This window comes from Eumetopias jubatus, unplaced genomic scaffold (genome assembly GCF_037043125.1).
Source record: "Eumetopias jubatus isolate StellerSeaLion01/CBP00866 unplaced genomic scaffold, mEumJub1_p1.0 scaffold_3, whole genome shotgun sequence".
Lineage (NCBI taxonomy): Eukaryota > Metazoa > Chordata > Mammalia > Carnivora > Otariidae > Eumetopias > Eumetopias jubatus.
The window spans coordinates 125908858-125927114 of NW_028274809.1; the positions used below are offsets into that span (position 1 = coordinate 125908858).

At 42.6% G+C, this 18257-nt stretch overlaps 1 protein-coding gene across 1 annotated transcript in view; it reads right to left on the reverse strand.

The window, feature by feature from the left end:
* Window positions 1-18257, reverse strand: part of STARD13 (StAR related lipid transfer domain containing 13) — a 96159-nt gene that overhangs the window by 21736 nt on the left and 56166 nt on the right. The window contains exons 4-7 of the mRNA XM_088021799.1: window positions 14648-14711; window positions 2897-4290; window positions 1587-1757; window positions 427-586 (exon numbers count right to left, since the gene is read on the reverse strand). Of these exons, the coding sequence (XP_087877925.1) occupies window positions 427-586; window positions 1587-1757; window positions 2897-4290; window positions 14648-14680 (1758 nt within the window). The 5' untranslated portion in view covers window positions 14681-14711. The remainder of the gene's footprint in view (window positions 1-426; window positions 587-1586; window positions 1758-2896; window positions 4291-14647; window positions 14712-18257) is intronic.

Below are 18257 nucleotides of genomic sequence, written 5' to 3' on the forward strand. Positions count from 1 at the left end.
ATAAATAAATAAAATCTTTTAAAAAAAGATATAAAAACCTAATTCTTTTCTCAAAAAATAATAAAACAGGGATGAAAGAATGCTATGAAATCAATGATGGCAATGGGGCAATATTTAAAAAGGAAATGCAGTGTAAAGTATAACTCCCAGTTTCTAGGGAATGCAAATTTGACAGCACAGGTACAGACTATTAACACACAAACTATTAACATGAATTTTCACTCAGAACGTCATTCAAGTTGCCAGTGAGGGAACACCCTCAAGCAGCTTGACCGAGATGTAGCCTGGGCAAATTAAATACTGACATATAAAGATCACAACGCCTTTTATTTTTAGTGAGGCACGTCTTAGGCAACACTGAGGAGATGTGACTTTGTCCAGCGTTCCCCATGAATGCAGGCCCGTGTTTGGGATTTACAACCATACCTGATCGAGGCAGTTGCTACGCAGGTATCTGAGTGCTTGCTGAATACTCTGAGGCAGGGGCTGTCCCGTTCTCTGGACGTGAACTATGAGAGGAACACCAAAGACAGTCTTGTCTTTGTAATCAGGAACTTTCATCCTCTTCATGAACTTTGGAACTGACCTAGAATTCACAGAAACCAGGTCATGCAAACCTCCTGGGGCAGCCTGTGGGGAGAGGCTGTGAAAGCAAGCAAGAGCAAAGCCAAGCTTTTGTTGGAACAACCAACAGGCACAGGGCAAATTCAACATCTCTCTTAATTAATCACATGACAGGAAGTGCTATGTGTGCCCCTTGCCTATGTTAGATCTCTGACTATTAAACAGCACGATTTAGCGGAACGGATTTATGGCTCTGTTTTCAAGTCAAGGGGACAACTTTGCAATTTAATTGTGACGGCCACACCTCTCAAGGGATAAACACTTGTCCCCAATGAGACGAAACAAAACAAATTTAAAAACGGTAAGAAGAAATTTGGTTGGGGTTGGGGGAGATTTTTCTCTATACATAATTTATAACATAGGACAATTAATGACCCACTTTGTATTTTTTCAAATCCACCAGCTCGTCTAAAAACAGCTCCATATTTAGGTTCCAACACATGCTTTTGTCAATTCCTTACGACAAAGGTTTACTGCATATTCCTGTTTTTATTTGCCACTGAAGCCAAAGCCAGAACGCACCTGAAGAATTAAATGCTCTTGGAATGAATCAGTGCTCTAAGTGGTGAGCCCCGCGTTGAGCCAGAAGGTACAAGCAACAGCTATTTCTCGGCAAACTGCCAGAATTATTTTCTGGCCAGTTTATTTTTAATGCCTCTGTTCACCATTCATCACCCTTTCCTTGTCTTTTTTTTTCCTTCTTGGAACCTGACTGCTTTCCCTGGAAACCAGCCGAGAGCTGCAGATAAAACTCAGCGGGCTGCATCGGCTCCCAGGGGCGGCAGCACAGAAGGCAGACCAGGGGCAGGGGGCGGCAGGGGCTGCCGCCTGATTTTCAGGACATCGGCAGTGAAGGCCATGAGTGGCTTCTTCAGAAGTCAGAACCTCACTACTGAGGCTTTTGCAACCGTATACTTAGCACTAGAACAAACGATCCCCTCCTAAGTGGACATGCTACGTACCACGTCCAGCCGTGTTTATTGGACATGGAGTACTTCTCCATGATGGCCGTGAGGCGAAGCAGTGAGAAGCGCTGGAGCAGGTTCAGCTGGCCGGCCGTCTGGTTGCTGATGTGCGGCGCGGTGGACGCCTGAGGCTGGTGCGAGAGCTGGAAACTGTTCCATCGGAGTCGCCTTTACCAGAAAGACCGTCAGAGAAGCCAGTCACAACGTGGCCGTATTATTGGAAAACACACGACGTCACTGATTTCTAAGGAGCTAATCAACAGAGCTTCTGAGCCAAGAGAAATCACAAAGCAAGTGCAACAGAAGACACCAATGCAGACAGTAAACCTAAGAAACTATTGCTTTCAAGTCTGATACATCTGGGGAAGGTTTTAATAAGGGACCTAATACATTTTATTTGTTTATTGCTAAGTTTGCTCCCGAACTGTTGAAAGCAGCGGAGACGGTGTATGTGTGTGTGTCGAGAGAGAGAGAGAGAGAGAGAGAGAGAGAGAGAGAGAGAGACAGACAGACAGAAAGAGAGAGAGACAGAGAGAGAGAGAGCTCGAGATGGAGAGTGAGATCTGGAATGTTCTGGACCCGTAGACCATTTTCGTACTGCCTTCCTGTCTGCATTCGAATTCTCCTTCTGTTGACATGGAACCTGAGGGTGGCAGGCACAGAGGAAGGAGAGCTCCTGAAGAGATGACACGTCAGTGAACCCCAAGGGACATCTCTGCCTCAACAAGAGCACGGCAGCGTGTACAGTATTACTGTTTCCACTAGTTCATCTCTTTCGGGGCCATTTCTCTCCGGTGCTTCTGAAGTGGTCTTTGTAGAATGGCTTTATGTACTTTGTAATTGGCAGTTTAAAGCCAAAATAAACTTGTGAAGTATACACCTTGGGTCTCAGAAATTTCTCATAGGATTAAAAAAAAAAGTTAAAAAAATTGAGATAGGGACATTTTAATTGATATGGCAACAAGGTCATGGGAAGCACCTGTGAACCGGCACGGAGCGTCCATTTCCAGTGATCCCTGACGGTGCCTAGCACAGTGCTTTGCACATAGACTCAACATTTTTTTGAGTGATCGTAAGATTGAATTAAAGGACAAAGACTCAGAGAAATGAATGTGAGTTAACATGGATTCAATCACCATAACAGCTGCAGAAAAGATACACTTCCGTTCAAATAATTCCTAACCACATGTATCACTTCAGACAGTGTCAGGCACTTAGGAAGTGCACTATAAATGTTTGTTAGATAAATAGACCCTAATTATCATGGAAATGGATTAAAAATCATTTCAGAAAATCATGCCACCAACCTGTTTGGCCTAGTCAGAGAGGCCCCTACACCAGAGTCCCTCCTCTCTCGGACCCCAGTGGCCTCCGACTCATTAAGAGATGTTCCATCTCTTTCCACATCACTGGGTGTTGTCCGACCTTCCGAGACAGAGTTGCCTTCAAAGTCTAAGGTGATCTGATTAGGAGATGGGAAAGGGCATAAGCCGGGTTCTCCAACCAGTGCATCATGTGTTTGCAGTTCAGGCAAGACATTTTTTGACCAGTCATCCACTACCTCTTGGAGCCCATTGACATGGTGCAAAATGTCATCTAAATGGGGGAAGAGGTCATCTTTCTCCAAGTCCAAAAGGTCTCCTGTGCTGGCGTACAAATGGGAGCCCGGGACGTTGTCGTAGATACTGACTCTGCTTGCTCTGTGGCAGGACGCCATGAGCCTGGGCTCCCTGGCCCCGGAGCCCTGCTGTCTGCCCAGGGAGATGCTGCCGGTCCTCCAGTTAACCCCATTGCTACTGTCTGTTGGTGAGAGGCTTTCGATAGAGAGTGCCTTGGGGAACGTTCCCGGTTTGTGATCCTTGGGGATGTGCACCACCAAGTTCTCCTGGGAATGGAACTCGTGTGTGTGGTTTTGGTCACCGGCATCCCGCAGTGCTGTCCCGGCCAGCACGTCCAGGTCTTCCAAGTACATGCCCCCGCGCTTGTTGGCCTCCTGGCATTTTCGTTCCTTCAGGCCGGGCATGCTCACGCCACTGCTACTCTTTTCCGACTGGCTGCTCGCCCCGCTCCATTTGCTGGTGCTCAGGAGCCCTTTGGGGCAGGCAGTGGGGGGCGAGCTCCGGAGATCTCCGTTCGTTATGGGGACGCACTGCATGGCCTTGAAGGCCTCCGGCTCCTGCTGCAGCACAGGCCCGCTGATCACCAAGCCCCCGGTCCGCCCCGGCCCCTTGGGCCTTCCGTGTGCCCCCTTCCCTCTGAGAGTCTCCATGCGCTTCAAAAATGACTTGGCTCTGGCCCTAGTGTGTTTCTCATTCTTTGGGTAGCTAAGAGAGTCTCTGGGGGACTGCGGGAGGCCGCCGCTGACGAATGTGGCGTCCAGCATGACCGGGCTGTCGGGGCAGGGCTGGCCGGGGCAGTCAAAGGGCGCCCGGCCGGTGCTGTGGCCACTGCCTGGCCGGCTGCGGCCGTCACTCCCTCCGCTGCTTTCACTGTGAATGGAGCAGACCTCGGGCTCGCTCAGGTCGGTGAGGACGCTTTCACTGCTCGTGGTGTTTCTCATCCTAATGTCTCCCGATGACCCATGTCTGTCTCCTCCGGGGAACAGTGTATGTAGGTCGTCCACGCGAGACCACCGGCGGCTGGTTCTTTGGAAAGTCCATTTGTTGCTGATGCAGAGATCTTCCTCATCTGAGTCGTCACCCTGAAAAACATTAAAGATAATGCTCATTTCCAGGCAGCTCGGAGGCAATGGGAAACCGGGTGAACACGAGGCGAGTTACCCCCCCTTCCCTTCCTTCCTCCCTTCCACGAGTGCCCTCTGGCCGCCCCTCGGTCCTTCCACCATCTTTCCCTTGGCCCGTACGCCCTCCTCCCTCTCCTCCCTCATGGCTAGAGGATCTCTTCTCAACCTGCCAAGCTTTCTTCCTTTCAGTTTTCATAGAGTTTCTGAATCCTTCCTTCCTAAGAAGTTTTCCTTGATTGATTACAAAGAGGTATAATTACCATCTGACTAGACGTCTAAATATAAAACACCTGCAGCTCCCTTGTTCAGAAACTTAATCCTGCCATAAAAGGCACTTACTTCTTTCCTGAAACCTCTTCACTGAGCCCCAGGACCCTATTTCCAGCTTCCCTCTTCTGAACCTGAGCATCAATCTGTCTCAAAGCTAACACTCCTTACTTTAGTCTCCCAAACCTGATTCTTACCGTGTATTCCCCTGTACAAATTAATGGCAAAATTACCCACTGAATTCCTCTAAGTAGAAACTTGGGAGCCATTCTAGACATCACTAGTTGAGGAGAGTCCAATCCAGCCTGCTCTGCTTGGCCAGCCTTCTTGTTTTTAATCAACTCTGCATCGAAATGCCTTTTGGCAGGACACGCATCTCTGGGCTGCTGCAGCCCCCACTGCTCTGCCCGGTCTCCCACTCTGTACCTCACACATTTCTTTGCCCTATCTGGGTGGTGCCTGAGTATGAATCCCCTGAGAGATGCCAGTCTGGGCTCCCCGTGGCCAGAGACGGCCTCATTGATCTTTGCAAATCTTTATGGCCCAGGACAGACCGTGGCCTAGGGCAAAAAATAATCTCCTTCCAAGGTGAGTGGATTCATCGGCTTCTTCCCCCTCCTTGTCATGCATATTTACCCAGATCCAATCCTGAAATGACTTCCAGATCTGTTCCCTCATTCATATCTTCATTCCCATTCCCTTTGTGTAGGCCCTTGGCACCTGTCTGGGTCTACTACAGTTAAAAGCCTGGCTAGAATTCTTGTCGCCAGCATCTCCCACATCTAAACAGCTTTCCACAGTGTAATCCAAATATGATCATGTCATTTTCCAGCTTCAAAGCCCTCAGCTTCCTTTGGCCTTCCTAGAAGGCTTCAGCATGGCATTCAAAGCCCTTTCAACCTGCCTGCCATGTACTGTTCTTGCCTCATTTCAGTTGTGTCTCTCAAGTTCACTGCACTCTGCTCTCTGGCTCCAAGGCCATGAACACTTTCTACTCTGAGCTCCATACCATTTGTATTAGATCTTTGTTGTAGCATTTATTCTAAGGATAATTGAAGCTCACGCCACTCACATCCACTGTCAATCCTTAGAGGTAAGCTCATCAAGAGAAGGGCTTGTATTTCAGGGTCTTATTCGTATTTATAACCTCCCCAACGCCAAGCACATAGTAACTGCTCCATATTTTTGTTTGTTTGTTTGTTATTTGAATCAAGTTTATTTTATTTTACTTTGGCATCTGGTTCTAAGACCTGGTTCCAAATTCTGGTAGCTCCAGCTAAGAGCTTTGATGATTGTTTGCAAATTGCTTACTCTCTCCAAAGTAGGTTTCTATTACTCATGAAATGGGACTAAAAACAGGCCCTGCCTCATAGGTTTGCTGCGGGAGTTAAATGAAATAATGCATTTAGTAGGCCCTCACTGAGGAGTGTTTGTTATTTTCCAGTGTTGACTCAAATGCTTATCTATTTGTTGCCTATCTAAGAAGATTGCTTACCTATCTTTTTACATATCTAATGCCCACCTTAACTCCCCTTAATTTTTAATATATTCTGGTCTCAAAGAAAAGTAAACAGATGTTCAGTCAATAAATATTGGCATGTCCCCATTCTTGCTTATTTCTTGAAAATCTAGATTCATACGGGATGGACTAAGTGACAAATTCAAACATTCATGTACGGTAGAAGGTGGAAGAAAGTAAAAGTAAACTAAGGTACTAATGGAGAATTACATAGCTTTGGGATCACACTGGGAAATTAGCTTTGAGTTAAAAAAAAAGTTATATAAAGCTTTGGCAAAAGAGTTTAAAAAGATGCACTTGGTACAAGTGGAAAAAAGGAAAGATTCTAGGATGATGAATCAAAGTTATACTTTCTCTGTAGCATTTTCAATTTCTCTTTCCCTGTGATTGATACAAGACATGACATTTGAGGGCTATTTATATATCAGGCACCATAATAGGTTGAAGCTTGAGCTCACTGGATTTTCATATCACATTTCAGGAAGGTAGTGAAAAGGAGTTGATATTACATTATCATTCTGAAAGACCCCTTTCAGCAAATACCTTTTGAGAAGGCCAGAAAAGGATATACTTTTAAAAGAAAGTGTAGATATTTTAAATTGAAACTATGATGTTTAGTGTGGGCTCCAATGAATTCTCTCTCAAGCTAGCCCAAACTCGGTAACTGATACTAGCAAACCACATACTAGTTGGATACAGATTCCTTTATTTTGGTCAAGAAAAGATGCCAAGCTGGGCACTGTGGACTGGGACTGGAAAGTCTGTCCCTGTCTGCTAGACTCTAAGAGCTTATTATACTAGCTTTGAACAATAGGAAGGTATTTACAACCCAACCAAGTCATGTGAAACGGTGGCAAACTCCTGGAAAAAAAGGCCAACAGTTCAGGGAAATTTTGCAGTATTTAGGTCTTTTGAAACAAAACAAACAAATTAAAACCAAAGCAATAAAAAAAAAAAAAAGCACAAAGAAAAAAGAAAAAAAACACCCATTCTCCTTTTGCACCTTGTGCATATAATTATCATAGTATGTCCCAAGGGCTATGACATGATTCTGGTTTGGTTTTTTTTTTTTGCCAGTGCAGGATCTTTCAAGCTATTGATAGTGACATACAATAAAAATTTTCCATCACAGCTTAAGGCACATATATATAACAATAAAAAAAACAAACAAGCTAATGCTATAATAGTTATCCTTGTTTGTACTCTGATATTTTATAATCTAGTTTAGTCTGTTTCATTTTTTAAAAACATTGTTTCTTACCCACCCAACTGATTTCACAACCCACCAAGGGGTCATGATCCACCATATAAAAACCACACTGCACTAAAGTTTTTTTTTTTTTTTTTTTTTTAATACATCAGGGCCCAGCAGACTATCATGCATAGAGCAGACTCTCCAGTAATAATTGTGGGAGTGTACTGATTAGGAGAGGTTGAGATTTCATCTGTTTGATAATTTTTTTTTAAAGATTTTATTTATTTGACAGAGAGACACACAGCGAGAGAGGGAACACAAGCAGGGGGAGTGGGAGAGGGAGAAGCAGGCTTCCTGCTGAGCAGAGAGCCCAATGCGGGGCTCGATCCCAGGACCCTGGGATCATTACCTGAGCTGACGGCAGACGCTCAACGACTGAGCCACCCAGGTGCCCCGTTTGATACATTTTTTGAGGCTTAAAACAAATAGTTTGATTACTTAGAAATGCAAAATGGAAATCGCTAGGAGTCAGATGTATTTATGAGAAAAAGACACACCAAATAAACTTTAATCTCCCATCTCAACGGTTTAGTAGACCATGGAAATCCAGACACAGAGGGTCTGGATTCTATCAAAAGAACTGACAAAAGGTTCTCATGATATTGTTGTGGCCAAGATGGCTAATTGTGTTTGATGCTACAGCGAGTTTTGTTGGTAACTGGTTGAGTAGCTCACACCAAAGAGTGTGATCAAAAGGCTGAATGCAACTAAAGGAGAAATGTCTGAAGGATGCCTCAAAGTTATGTCCATTTTAAGAATAACTTGAATGAGCCAGGAGAACTCACGTTTTCCAAATATGAATATGGCACAAGGTAATTCACTAAGAGACCTTGAACAAGGTACTCTTTCTTGAGAGTCAATTTTCTCAGCTATAAATGGGAATGATAATAATTCACATCTAGCATTATTTGTCCACACAACCAAAAGAGATTAAGTGTGAAAATGCCACATAAGCCTTAAAGGGCAAGATAAAGCTAATTATTGCTGTTAGAGACTGGTGATATTGAGGTGTATAACAATCTTAACAGAACTGAAGGATGGCCTGTTAATAAGATGAAATTTTTGTGAAGTAAAATATAAAGACCCTAACTTCAATCATCAACTATAGAGCATGCAGGATGGAATACATTTAGTTTAATAGCAGTTCCTATTCATAGCTTTGGGAGAGTTGTAGTAGATTTCAGCTTAATGTGAGTTAACCATGTAATGTGGTTGCCAGACTGAGACACCAACTTCAGGATGCCTGACCAGAAGCATGAATCTCAAGACTCTGAAGGTTGCAGCCCCACTGTGTTGTGCCCTGGTCATATACATCAGAAACACATTTTAAGAGGCACATCGAAAGGATTTTCCTGTATTTCTAGAGAACAGTAATCAGGATGGCCAAGGATCTAGGAACCACAACTTCCTGTGAACGATGATTGAAAGAACTAAGAGCTTGGTTTAGAAATGAGAAATTCTACAGCAGTGCTATTCAAAGTGTGGTCAAGGGGCTGCCAGTCCCCAGACTTAGCAATCTTCAGTGAGATAAGTACAGACCTTAGGAGTAAGCATTAAAACAGTCTGTCACCATTTGGCAAGGCTGTGTTATCCAAGTTAATTAACAGGGGCTCTGTCTTACTAAACAGGGTAGAGACCAGTTTGGGTGTCACACAAATATTGCAACATGTGATATTTCAAGATTAGTTCATCTATCATAACACAAAGTATATCATGTACAGGATCCAATGTTTCACAGAAGATAATCATAGGAATTGGCTGGTGATGAAGGACTGAAGATGAGTTTTGAAAATACAGCTTCACTTACTTCATCTTGAATAGAAGGTAAAAAGGAATACCTTAAGCTTTTAAAAATTACTTAAAACCTCTTCTTTATTTGTAGTCAATATACTCTGTGAGACTGGTTTCTTTATGATGACTAGTATTAAAACAAAGAAACATTCTAGATATACATTCTTCCCCGTGAGTATAGTGTTGTTGGCAATCCAGCCTAAATTAGGTAACAAACAGGAAACTCATAGTCTTAGCCAGAGTATTCATAGTCATGAATACTCATAGTCTTAGCATTTGAACAAAGTGTGTGAATAGGCATTTAATACGGGCAACTGCTATGTCAAAGTAAACTTTTTGTTTGGTTATGACAGCTGAACAACAAAAAGGCTATGAGTACAATCATGATTCTTCATATTAATTAAACATATTCTTTTAATAAAATTGTGAACAGTTTTTATTAACTCTTTTCTATTTCCCATTATATTTGGTTTGATTATATTCATTGGAATGCAACTTTTGTGTTAGTTGAGGCTAATAATAAAACAATGAGGCTTAGATTTTCTATAATTTTTTCATTTCATATTTCTAATAATTCATTTGTACTGAATTTTACAAAAAATATCTTGGTCAGTGGCAGGCTGGAAATTAAAAATAAAACAAACAGAACCCCAAGTCACTCAGTAGACAGTCTGAGAAACTTTGTTCTAGATTGAGCAGAGGGCAGAAAACTTTCTGTAAAGGGTCAGATAGTAAATATTACAGGTTTCTGGGGCACGCAGTTTCTGCCACACCACTCAACTCTGCTGTTATAGCCAGAACGATCACGGCTTTGTTCTAATACAACTATCACTTTCTTTACAAAAACAGGAACAGTGGTTTGCCCACCCCCAATCTAGAGGATAGAGCTGAAGGGTTGCCGTATGAAAAGCGAAATCTGTATTTCAGTGCTTCTTCAGAGGAAACAGCTAGAATCCAATCGGCAAGTTTACATCAAATCAGCTTTTAGCTTATTATTTGGAAGACTTCTAGTAATTAGAAATAAAATAAATTGCCTTGCAATGCAGTGAACTCATCATGTCTGGATGCTTACAAACTGAGGCTGAGTGACCTATGAGCGATGCTCTCAGAGGTAAATTCTGTGGCGGACGAGAGGCTGGAGGAGATGACAGAACATCCCTTCCAACTCAAAGATCCTACGGTTCTAGGATATTCCCATGCAATTATCTTCAATTCAAGACTGTAATACTCTCCAGCTAAGTGAATGCTGGAATAAGATGTAATTTTTCTCTCATTTGACTCTGCTGTTTGGAGATGCAGAGAGGTGTCCAATTCGGTGGGAGCGACGGGGGCTTGTGTGAAAGGCGCAGTGGGTGGAGTGGAACAGAGAGCGGGCCCCTGGGCAGCCCTGCCGCTCCCCTGAAATGCTGACGGGCGTCCAGGCCAGGAGAAGCTGCCTGCAAGGTGGCTATTAGTCATGGTTTCTGGGTTGCTTTCCACCTTTGGTTGTGATTTCAAAGAGCTTTATTAAAACTATAACTTTAACCAGAACCTTTTGAAGCCACTCTTTCTCTCTTGGGAAATCTTAGGGGAAGAGTCTTGCGTGCCTACGTGCCCTTCTCTTTCCTCATTTAACAGATAGCCTTATTGGAGTCTTCAGCCTCTGACTTTAACTTTGAATAGAAGTCATACCACATAAACACTCACCATATTTGGGGGATTTTAAAGTCATCATGAAGCAAGGGTGAACTGTGTAGTTAATAATGGGGAGGAAACACTTTTCGGAGAACAAGTAGGTCTGCCTGTGCTTTGGAGTTTTTAATTTTAGATGGAGCGCTGATATTTGGCTTCTTCTAAAAAATGAGAACATTCTTAGTTGAAATTATATATTCCTCAGAGACAAATGCCAGCCAGACGCTGCAAAAGAAATTTTTTTTTTCCTGATGGAATTTGGCCATATCTTTACACTGGAAACAGGAGCCCACACAAGTCCACAGCTGCAAGAGGCAGCTAATCCATGGTTACATAGAAATTTAGAAGTCTATCTTCCATTAGAGTTAACTGGAGCTGAGTGGCTAAGTGCACCTGTTCAGAAGCTGGAATGTGCCACTTGCAGTGCTGCACGGGGCGGGGGAGGGGAGCCTGAAGCCAGAGGCAGGGTGGGGGCTGCTGGAATGCCTCTTGGCTGGGTTTTAGTAAGTCTTTCAGTGAGGTGTGTGGCCAAGATTGAGAATGCTCTTTTCTACCTGACTCTCCCAGAGACAGGGAAGGTTACCTTGAATCTCTGAAGAACAGTGTTTCTCTTCTGCAAAGAGAAAATCTTGTGGTACTATCTTGGGCGGGGGGGGGGGGGGCAGGTGTGATTTCATTTTTCTTGGGGCTTTACAAGTAGCATTTGATGCACAAGAAAAGTGCATGCCTAACTAAGGATGAAGGAGGCTTCACTATCTTCATCAATTTGTGGACTCGTTTTTCTCTCTTGGGTGAACCCACCAAACTTCAGAATTAAAAAAAAAAAAATCATACAAGAAGGAAATGCCAAGCAGAGTAATGAGATTCACTGAGAGAGATCCAGAGATACATTTCCACAAAGACATTAAATAAATCGTGGCCTTCTGTACAGATGGCAAGAAATACCCCTCTTCTAAAAAACAACAATAAAAACATATAACCGTATATATTGCTGGGGAAACTGTCTCAGGCCAAGCACCAGGAGCTCACTCAGATTCCAGTACGTTTCTGAATTCTTTGAAAGGCAAAGAGGGGTAGTCTGGTGCCCGAATATCTGAGGTCAAACCGTGCCTATTTCTGCGTGACTTTGAGCAAGTTACTACCTCTGCGTCTGTGACATGGGAGTCCGTGATGAGGAACAGGGTCTGACATGCTCCGTGTGAGTGTTTGTTGCCCCCCCCCACCACCCCCGACCCCCAACGGTGAAGCCAGCACACGCAGCCCCTGCAGAGGCCCCAAAGGGAGAAAGAAGGATTGTGGCTCTGGACAGTTAGGCAATGTGGGGATGACCTTCTGCAGAATTACGCATGTCTGGGCCTCTGCAGATGAGAGATGAGGATTATATTTTTATTTCTTGGATTGCCTAAAATGGGGACGTACCTAGAGGAAATGCTGATTTTTTTTTCTTCCAAATAAACTAATTCCGGAATGATTGCAGTGTTACAGGGTGCTTTCCTCAAGTTTCACTTTCTATATTTGAAACACTTGGCCTATTCCTAGTCTGTATTTATTTTTTTGTAATTTTTTTTTTTTTTTGCAGTAAAATAAAGGATGAGCCTATGACTTGTGAAAGGGACAGATGACAGGAATGCATGCCCCCACACAGGGTCTCCTGAATAATTGCTTCGACCACAGCCCCAGATGCGGGTCATTACTGAGATCCACAGGGCGGTGGAGACCACATGTTGAAATTATTTATTTGAAAATTCAGGCCATGTCTTCTCAATTTACAATGTGAAAAGCAGTATTTTATTCGGGTGCATGCACTTGTGAGGCCTCTAGCTAAGCAGGGGCTGTCTGGGTGTGTGCCACTACATCCAACATCAGGAATAAATTAAGAATGTCAGAAAGACTGAAGTGACCAATTCACAGAGGAGCTTTTGTGAAGGTAACCCATAAGGAGCCCAACAAATGGCATTTGGGCCCATCTCACATACGGGTTTCTGAAAAGCTGGTGATAGGGTGAGAATCCAATCACTCCACTTGGTTGAAGACAAATCATGTCATTAGTTTGTGTCTTCTGTAATACACTGTAGCTACAGATCTGTATAGGAAGCCATATAGAGCAGCCACGCTCGAGACACACAGGCGTGGCTGTGTTAGTTTTAATAAGAACCATGTGTTACAGCCAAAACAACATCTGACCCTCATGCTTCAAATAGTATGTGTGCTTCTCAAGGGGTCTATTCAGCCAGGCAGCTGCTGGGACATTTATTCCCACATTTTTAATTTGTCTTCGGCCTAGACAAATTGCTCATATTTTAATATTTCTCTGGATATTGTTTTTCGCTGTTTTGCCTCATTAGCTTAAATCTTTTGGTTTCTAACTTAAACCCCAAATTGTTTATAAGGTGAGGTCAACCAAAATTCATTTGCTCCCCCCACCCCCTTTGGGTGCTATTTTAGTACAGAAATTCAAGTTAAAGTTATTTTTAAAGATTAGGTTACTCAGGAGTGACTTAAAATCCATTGGATTTAATGATTTCTCTGTGTAGACCAGGATAAAGAGCACTTTCTTTTGACTCAAAGATGTTTTCTCTGCTTCTTCAAAATATACTGAGGCTTGACTTGTTACATACTGGAGAGGTGAAATGAAAAAAGTAGTTAATGATCTTAATTCTGAATTTCCCAAAAGGATCAATTCAGTGAGAGAGAGAGGTCTTTCAGCACGGTGGTGGCTATGAGGAGCTTGGGTTTTGGAGTTAGGCATGCCTGAGTTTGAAACCCGGCTCTGCCGCTAGCTGAAAGATCATGAACAAATGACAGCATGCTCAAGTTTTACTTCCCTTCTCTAGGAAACAGAGGATCCCTATCTCAGTGGATTAAATGAGATCACATGTGGTCAGTACATAACGTAGCTCCTAGAAAACAGTAAGAGCTCAATAAAGGTCAGCTTTGTTTCAGAACCGAACTCTCCAGTCTCATTCATACAGACAGAATAACACATGCGAGTCCTGGAACAGGGAGGGAGCATAGTGACTCTTAAAATGGAATGAAATTCCTTGTGACTAGAGAAAAGTGCACGTGGGCAGGAAGGGTGAGGAGGAGGCAGGCTCAGCATCTTGTTGCTACACTCCCTGCCACCCCCCCTCCCAAACCCATTATGAAATGATCCTGCCCGAGGATGAGCACATCTTCAAGCGTACTTGGAAACGAAATGCCATTGGAAAGGACGAAGCAGAAGACATCTGGCATGGACCCAGGGGTTCGTCTCTGCATCCTCTTAATCTACGAATCGCCGTGAGTCTGATATGGAGTGGATATTTACAACTAAAGAAACTTCTTTTTTTTTTAAAGATTTTTATTTATTTACTTGAGAGAGAGAATGAGAGAGAGAGAGAGAGAGCACATGAGAGGGGGGAGGGTCAGAGGGAGAAGCAGACTCCCTGCTGAGCAGGGAGCCCGATGCGGGACTCGATCCCGGGACTCCAGGACCATGACCTGAGCCGAAGGCAGTCGCTTAACCAGCTGAGCCACCCAGGCGCCCCAACTAAAGAAACTTCTAAAAGATGACCATAAAGAAGACATGTTTTATCTTTATGCAAACCCTTTAGTCAAAACTACAGCAAAATGAAATGGTGAAATGAACGGACCTTGGCCTGGGTTTCCAATGGACATATTTATGATGGTTATGATAAGAAGAGATATTTGGAGAGCAAACATTGATGGTCAGGCATTTCAGAATTTCACTTGGGTTCACGTTGTCTTTAATCTATAAATGCAAGCTTCTTTTGTTAATATAGCCATGATCTTAGCAAGGTGGAGACACCTACCTTTTTCCTTTGGAAGTTCACATCAAGTTTCATTGAGGCACACTTGTTCAATGTATTTAGTCGTCTAAAAAGAAAGAAAAAGGTGATGATTGCTACCACTAAGAAACCTAAATTTTCTTTTCAGTTTGATAATTCTCATTTATTGCCAATGAAGTTGAAAGTGCAGAAACAAGAAGTTATATCCCAAGAAAGTACTGCACCTCCTCAAGATGCACTATAGAATCGCTCCCATTGGTTCTCCAGCCCTCAGACTTGAGAGGACTCTGCCATGGAGCCTACCAATCCCTGCCCAGTCCCTAATCTAAACCCAGTCTTTTCCTGGCTTCCCTTTCCACCATTGCTGGAACCCATGAGCAGTCATTTTAGCCCTGCTCTCATCAGCCCCTCCATTCATTTGCCACCTCGAACAGGTTAGTCCCTAAATTCGGGTCAACTCAACCATCTGTCTTCTCCCCTGCTCTTGGTCTGTTGGGTATAAATGGAAAAATAACTCAGTGCTGAATTATATGTGCTATAGACTAAATTGTGTCCCCACCAAAACTTGTATGTTGCAACCCTAACCCCATGTGACTGTATGTGGACTAAGAAGTAATTGAGGTTAAATGAGGTCATAGGAAAGAGCCCTGATCCAACAGAATTGGTTCCTTATAAGGGGAGACACCAGAGGGTTTGCTCTCTCTGTCTGCCAAGTGAGAACGCAGTGAGAAGGTGGCTGTCTGCTAGTCAGAAAGAGAGTGCTTACCAGGAACCAAGCCCTGCTGGCACCTTAATCTTGGACTTTCCAGCCTCCAGAACTGTGAGAAAATAAATGTCTGTTGTTTAAGACACCCAGTCCATGGTATTTTGTTAAGGCAGCCCGTGCTGACGAATAAATACATTCTGATTTTCAGCCTCAGCTGGGCTCCCAAAATTGCTACCCAGCATTCCTTTCATTTTTTTCTCTGGTTGGCTCCCAATCTCAGATTGTGAAAAATATCCCAGTTCCACAACAGAGGACTGAGCTGCTGCTGCCGATGAGAAAGTATAGCTGAGTATAAGCTATTGGACATGAATTCTTGTAAAAATCCTTTCTTTCATCACACACACAAAAAGGATGTTACTCTTCTTTGTCAAAGCTAACCCTTTATTTAACCTTGTTTTTGATTTCAACATCCACCGCTTCATCTGGGACCATGATACCTCATTCATTCCCTTATCTCAGCAGATTCTCTCAACTGCGTTCTTCTCTTTAAGCGTATCCCTGTCTTGAACAAATTGACTAACCAATTAATTAGCTACCTAAATAACCATTATCACACAAAATATTAATTTTCCCTTCAACCCTAAGTTTTTCATCGAGCAACCATGCTACCTACCCCAATATATCCTTCCTTATGCTACTCAGTCTGCTGAGAACAGTCTCAATTTTCATTCATTCAGTCTTCAATCCATTACAATCCAATTTCATGGCATGCTCTTTGCAAATACCTTTACTGTTTTGTTTTATCTGATTACTTTTTAAACATCATACATATTCATGGGGCGCCTGGGTGGCTCAGTCGTTAAGCATCTGCCTTCGGCTCAGGTCATGATCCCAGGGTCCTGGGATCGAGCCCCGCATCGGGCTCCCTGCTCCGGGGGAAGCCTGCTTCTCCCTCCCCTACTCCCCCTGCTTGTGTTCCTGCTCTCGCTGTGTCTCTCTCTGTCAAATAAATAAATAAAATCTTAAAAAAAAATAAACATCATACATATTGAATGCACATGGTTTAAAGAGTCAAACGTTACCCCTCCTGTCCTTTACCGTTTACCTCTCTTTGGAGGCAACCCTTTCACCTGTTTCTTTTTTTGGTGTTTACCTCTGACAACATTGTTTATGCTGTTAGTTCTTGATTTTTCAGTTCAAATCATTATTTATTGACTCTGTTCTATGAATGATGAAGATATTTTTATTTTTTACTACTTATTCCTATCCCTCACCTTCCCCACATTCATACCCTTTATCTTATAGTTATGTCATAATCTCATAATTTTTTGATAAATCAAGATTCACTGTTTATTACATTTATTATTGACCATGTAAACACTGTTCACATGTATATCATACTCTGATTGCTTTGTCTTCTATTCTCAACTTTTCATTATCCCAGGAGTTAATACGCATCCTGTTTGTTTCCTTAATTTTCAATGTATTTATTCTTAAATTCAAACTCAAATGCTTTCTCAGCTATCTAACTCCCTAAGTGCATTAATCTATTAATATCTATTAATCGAATTTCTTGGTGATGTCTCTCTCAGAGGCTTCTGACCTGTTCTAGCTGGGGTTTGCTGCCCTTCTTATTTTATTCTATTTTATTTTATTTTACTTTATTTTATTATCATGTGCTGATCAGATTTCTCAGCACTCAGATTCGCAGATTCTTTTGGAGTATGTTTTCTAATATTCTGGAGCTGAGTTATGAAAGAGGCCCGAGAGACTCAATATTTGGAACATAAGTAGACTGTCAATGAAGCCCCCATTTTTAATTGAATGTCCCACCTTCAACTATGCCTGGTGTCCCCCAGCCTAGGGACTTCTGTCTTAGCCTCTCCAGGAAAGAAACTTCTTATCTTGTGCTGATGGTGGGCAAGAAAAGTCTCCTTGGTATAAACTGGGGGGAGTAAATTAAGGGCTCTAGCTACTTCAAAGTAGAATTTCAAACAACCCTCTTCTTTTTAACCTACCTTAAACATCATTCACCATTTTGGAGCTTTTTAGGATTATTGTGGAACAGACTGAGTTTATAACTTACTTCACTGACCACTTAGCTTTTATTTCTTGGGCTTGCCAAGTTCTCTACTACATTATTTCTGTTTTTCTGCTTTGGGGAAAATTTTGTAGTTGTGGTGTCTCTCTCCTTTGCTTTTGTAAAGGCATGTCTCTCTAAATCAGTAGGAATTTAGAAAGCAAGAAAATTCAGACGTTCAATTCCCATCTTTGACCGATGACTTTTTTTTTTTTTTTTTTTTGGTATTCTGGCTATGCATCAGCTTTAAATTTTCAGCTCAATGAGTTTTGGCAATTTTAACTACCCTCAAACAAAGTAAAGAACGTTTTTTTCCCCGTAAGAAAGTTCTCTTGTACTCCTTTACCATCAGTTCTCCTCACCACCACATCCCCTCCCATCACCCCCAGGGACATCCTCTTTCTGATTTCTGTCGCCCCGTAGAATGATCTTGCCAATTCTTGATTATCATAAAAATGGAATCACGGGGTATGCATTTTCGTGTGTCTGGCTTTTTCTCAGTCAACACAGTGTTTTTGAGATTGATCCATTTTGTTGAGTATAGCAGTAATCATTCCTTAGAATTGCTGAGCAGTTTTCCATGGTATGAAGTTACACAACTGGCTTTGCATACTCTTTTGCTGATGGACATTTAGGCTGTTTCCAGTTTTGACCAATGACTTTTTGTTCATCAAATTTCATATCTTCTTTTTAGCAAAGGCCTATTTGTAGCAGTAGACACTAGTTGCCACTCTCCATTCCTTGAAACTCTTCTCTTTGGCCTTCAAGATCATGAATTCTCTCATCTCTCTAAACACTGTCTCCTTCCTCTTACCAAGCAGTACTTGCCCCTTAACTATTAATATTTT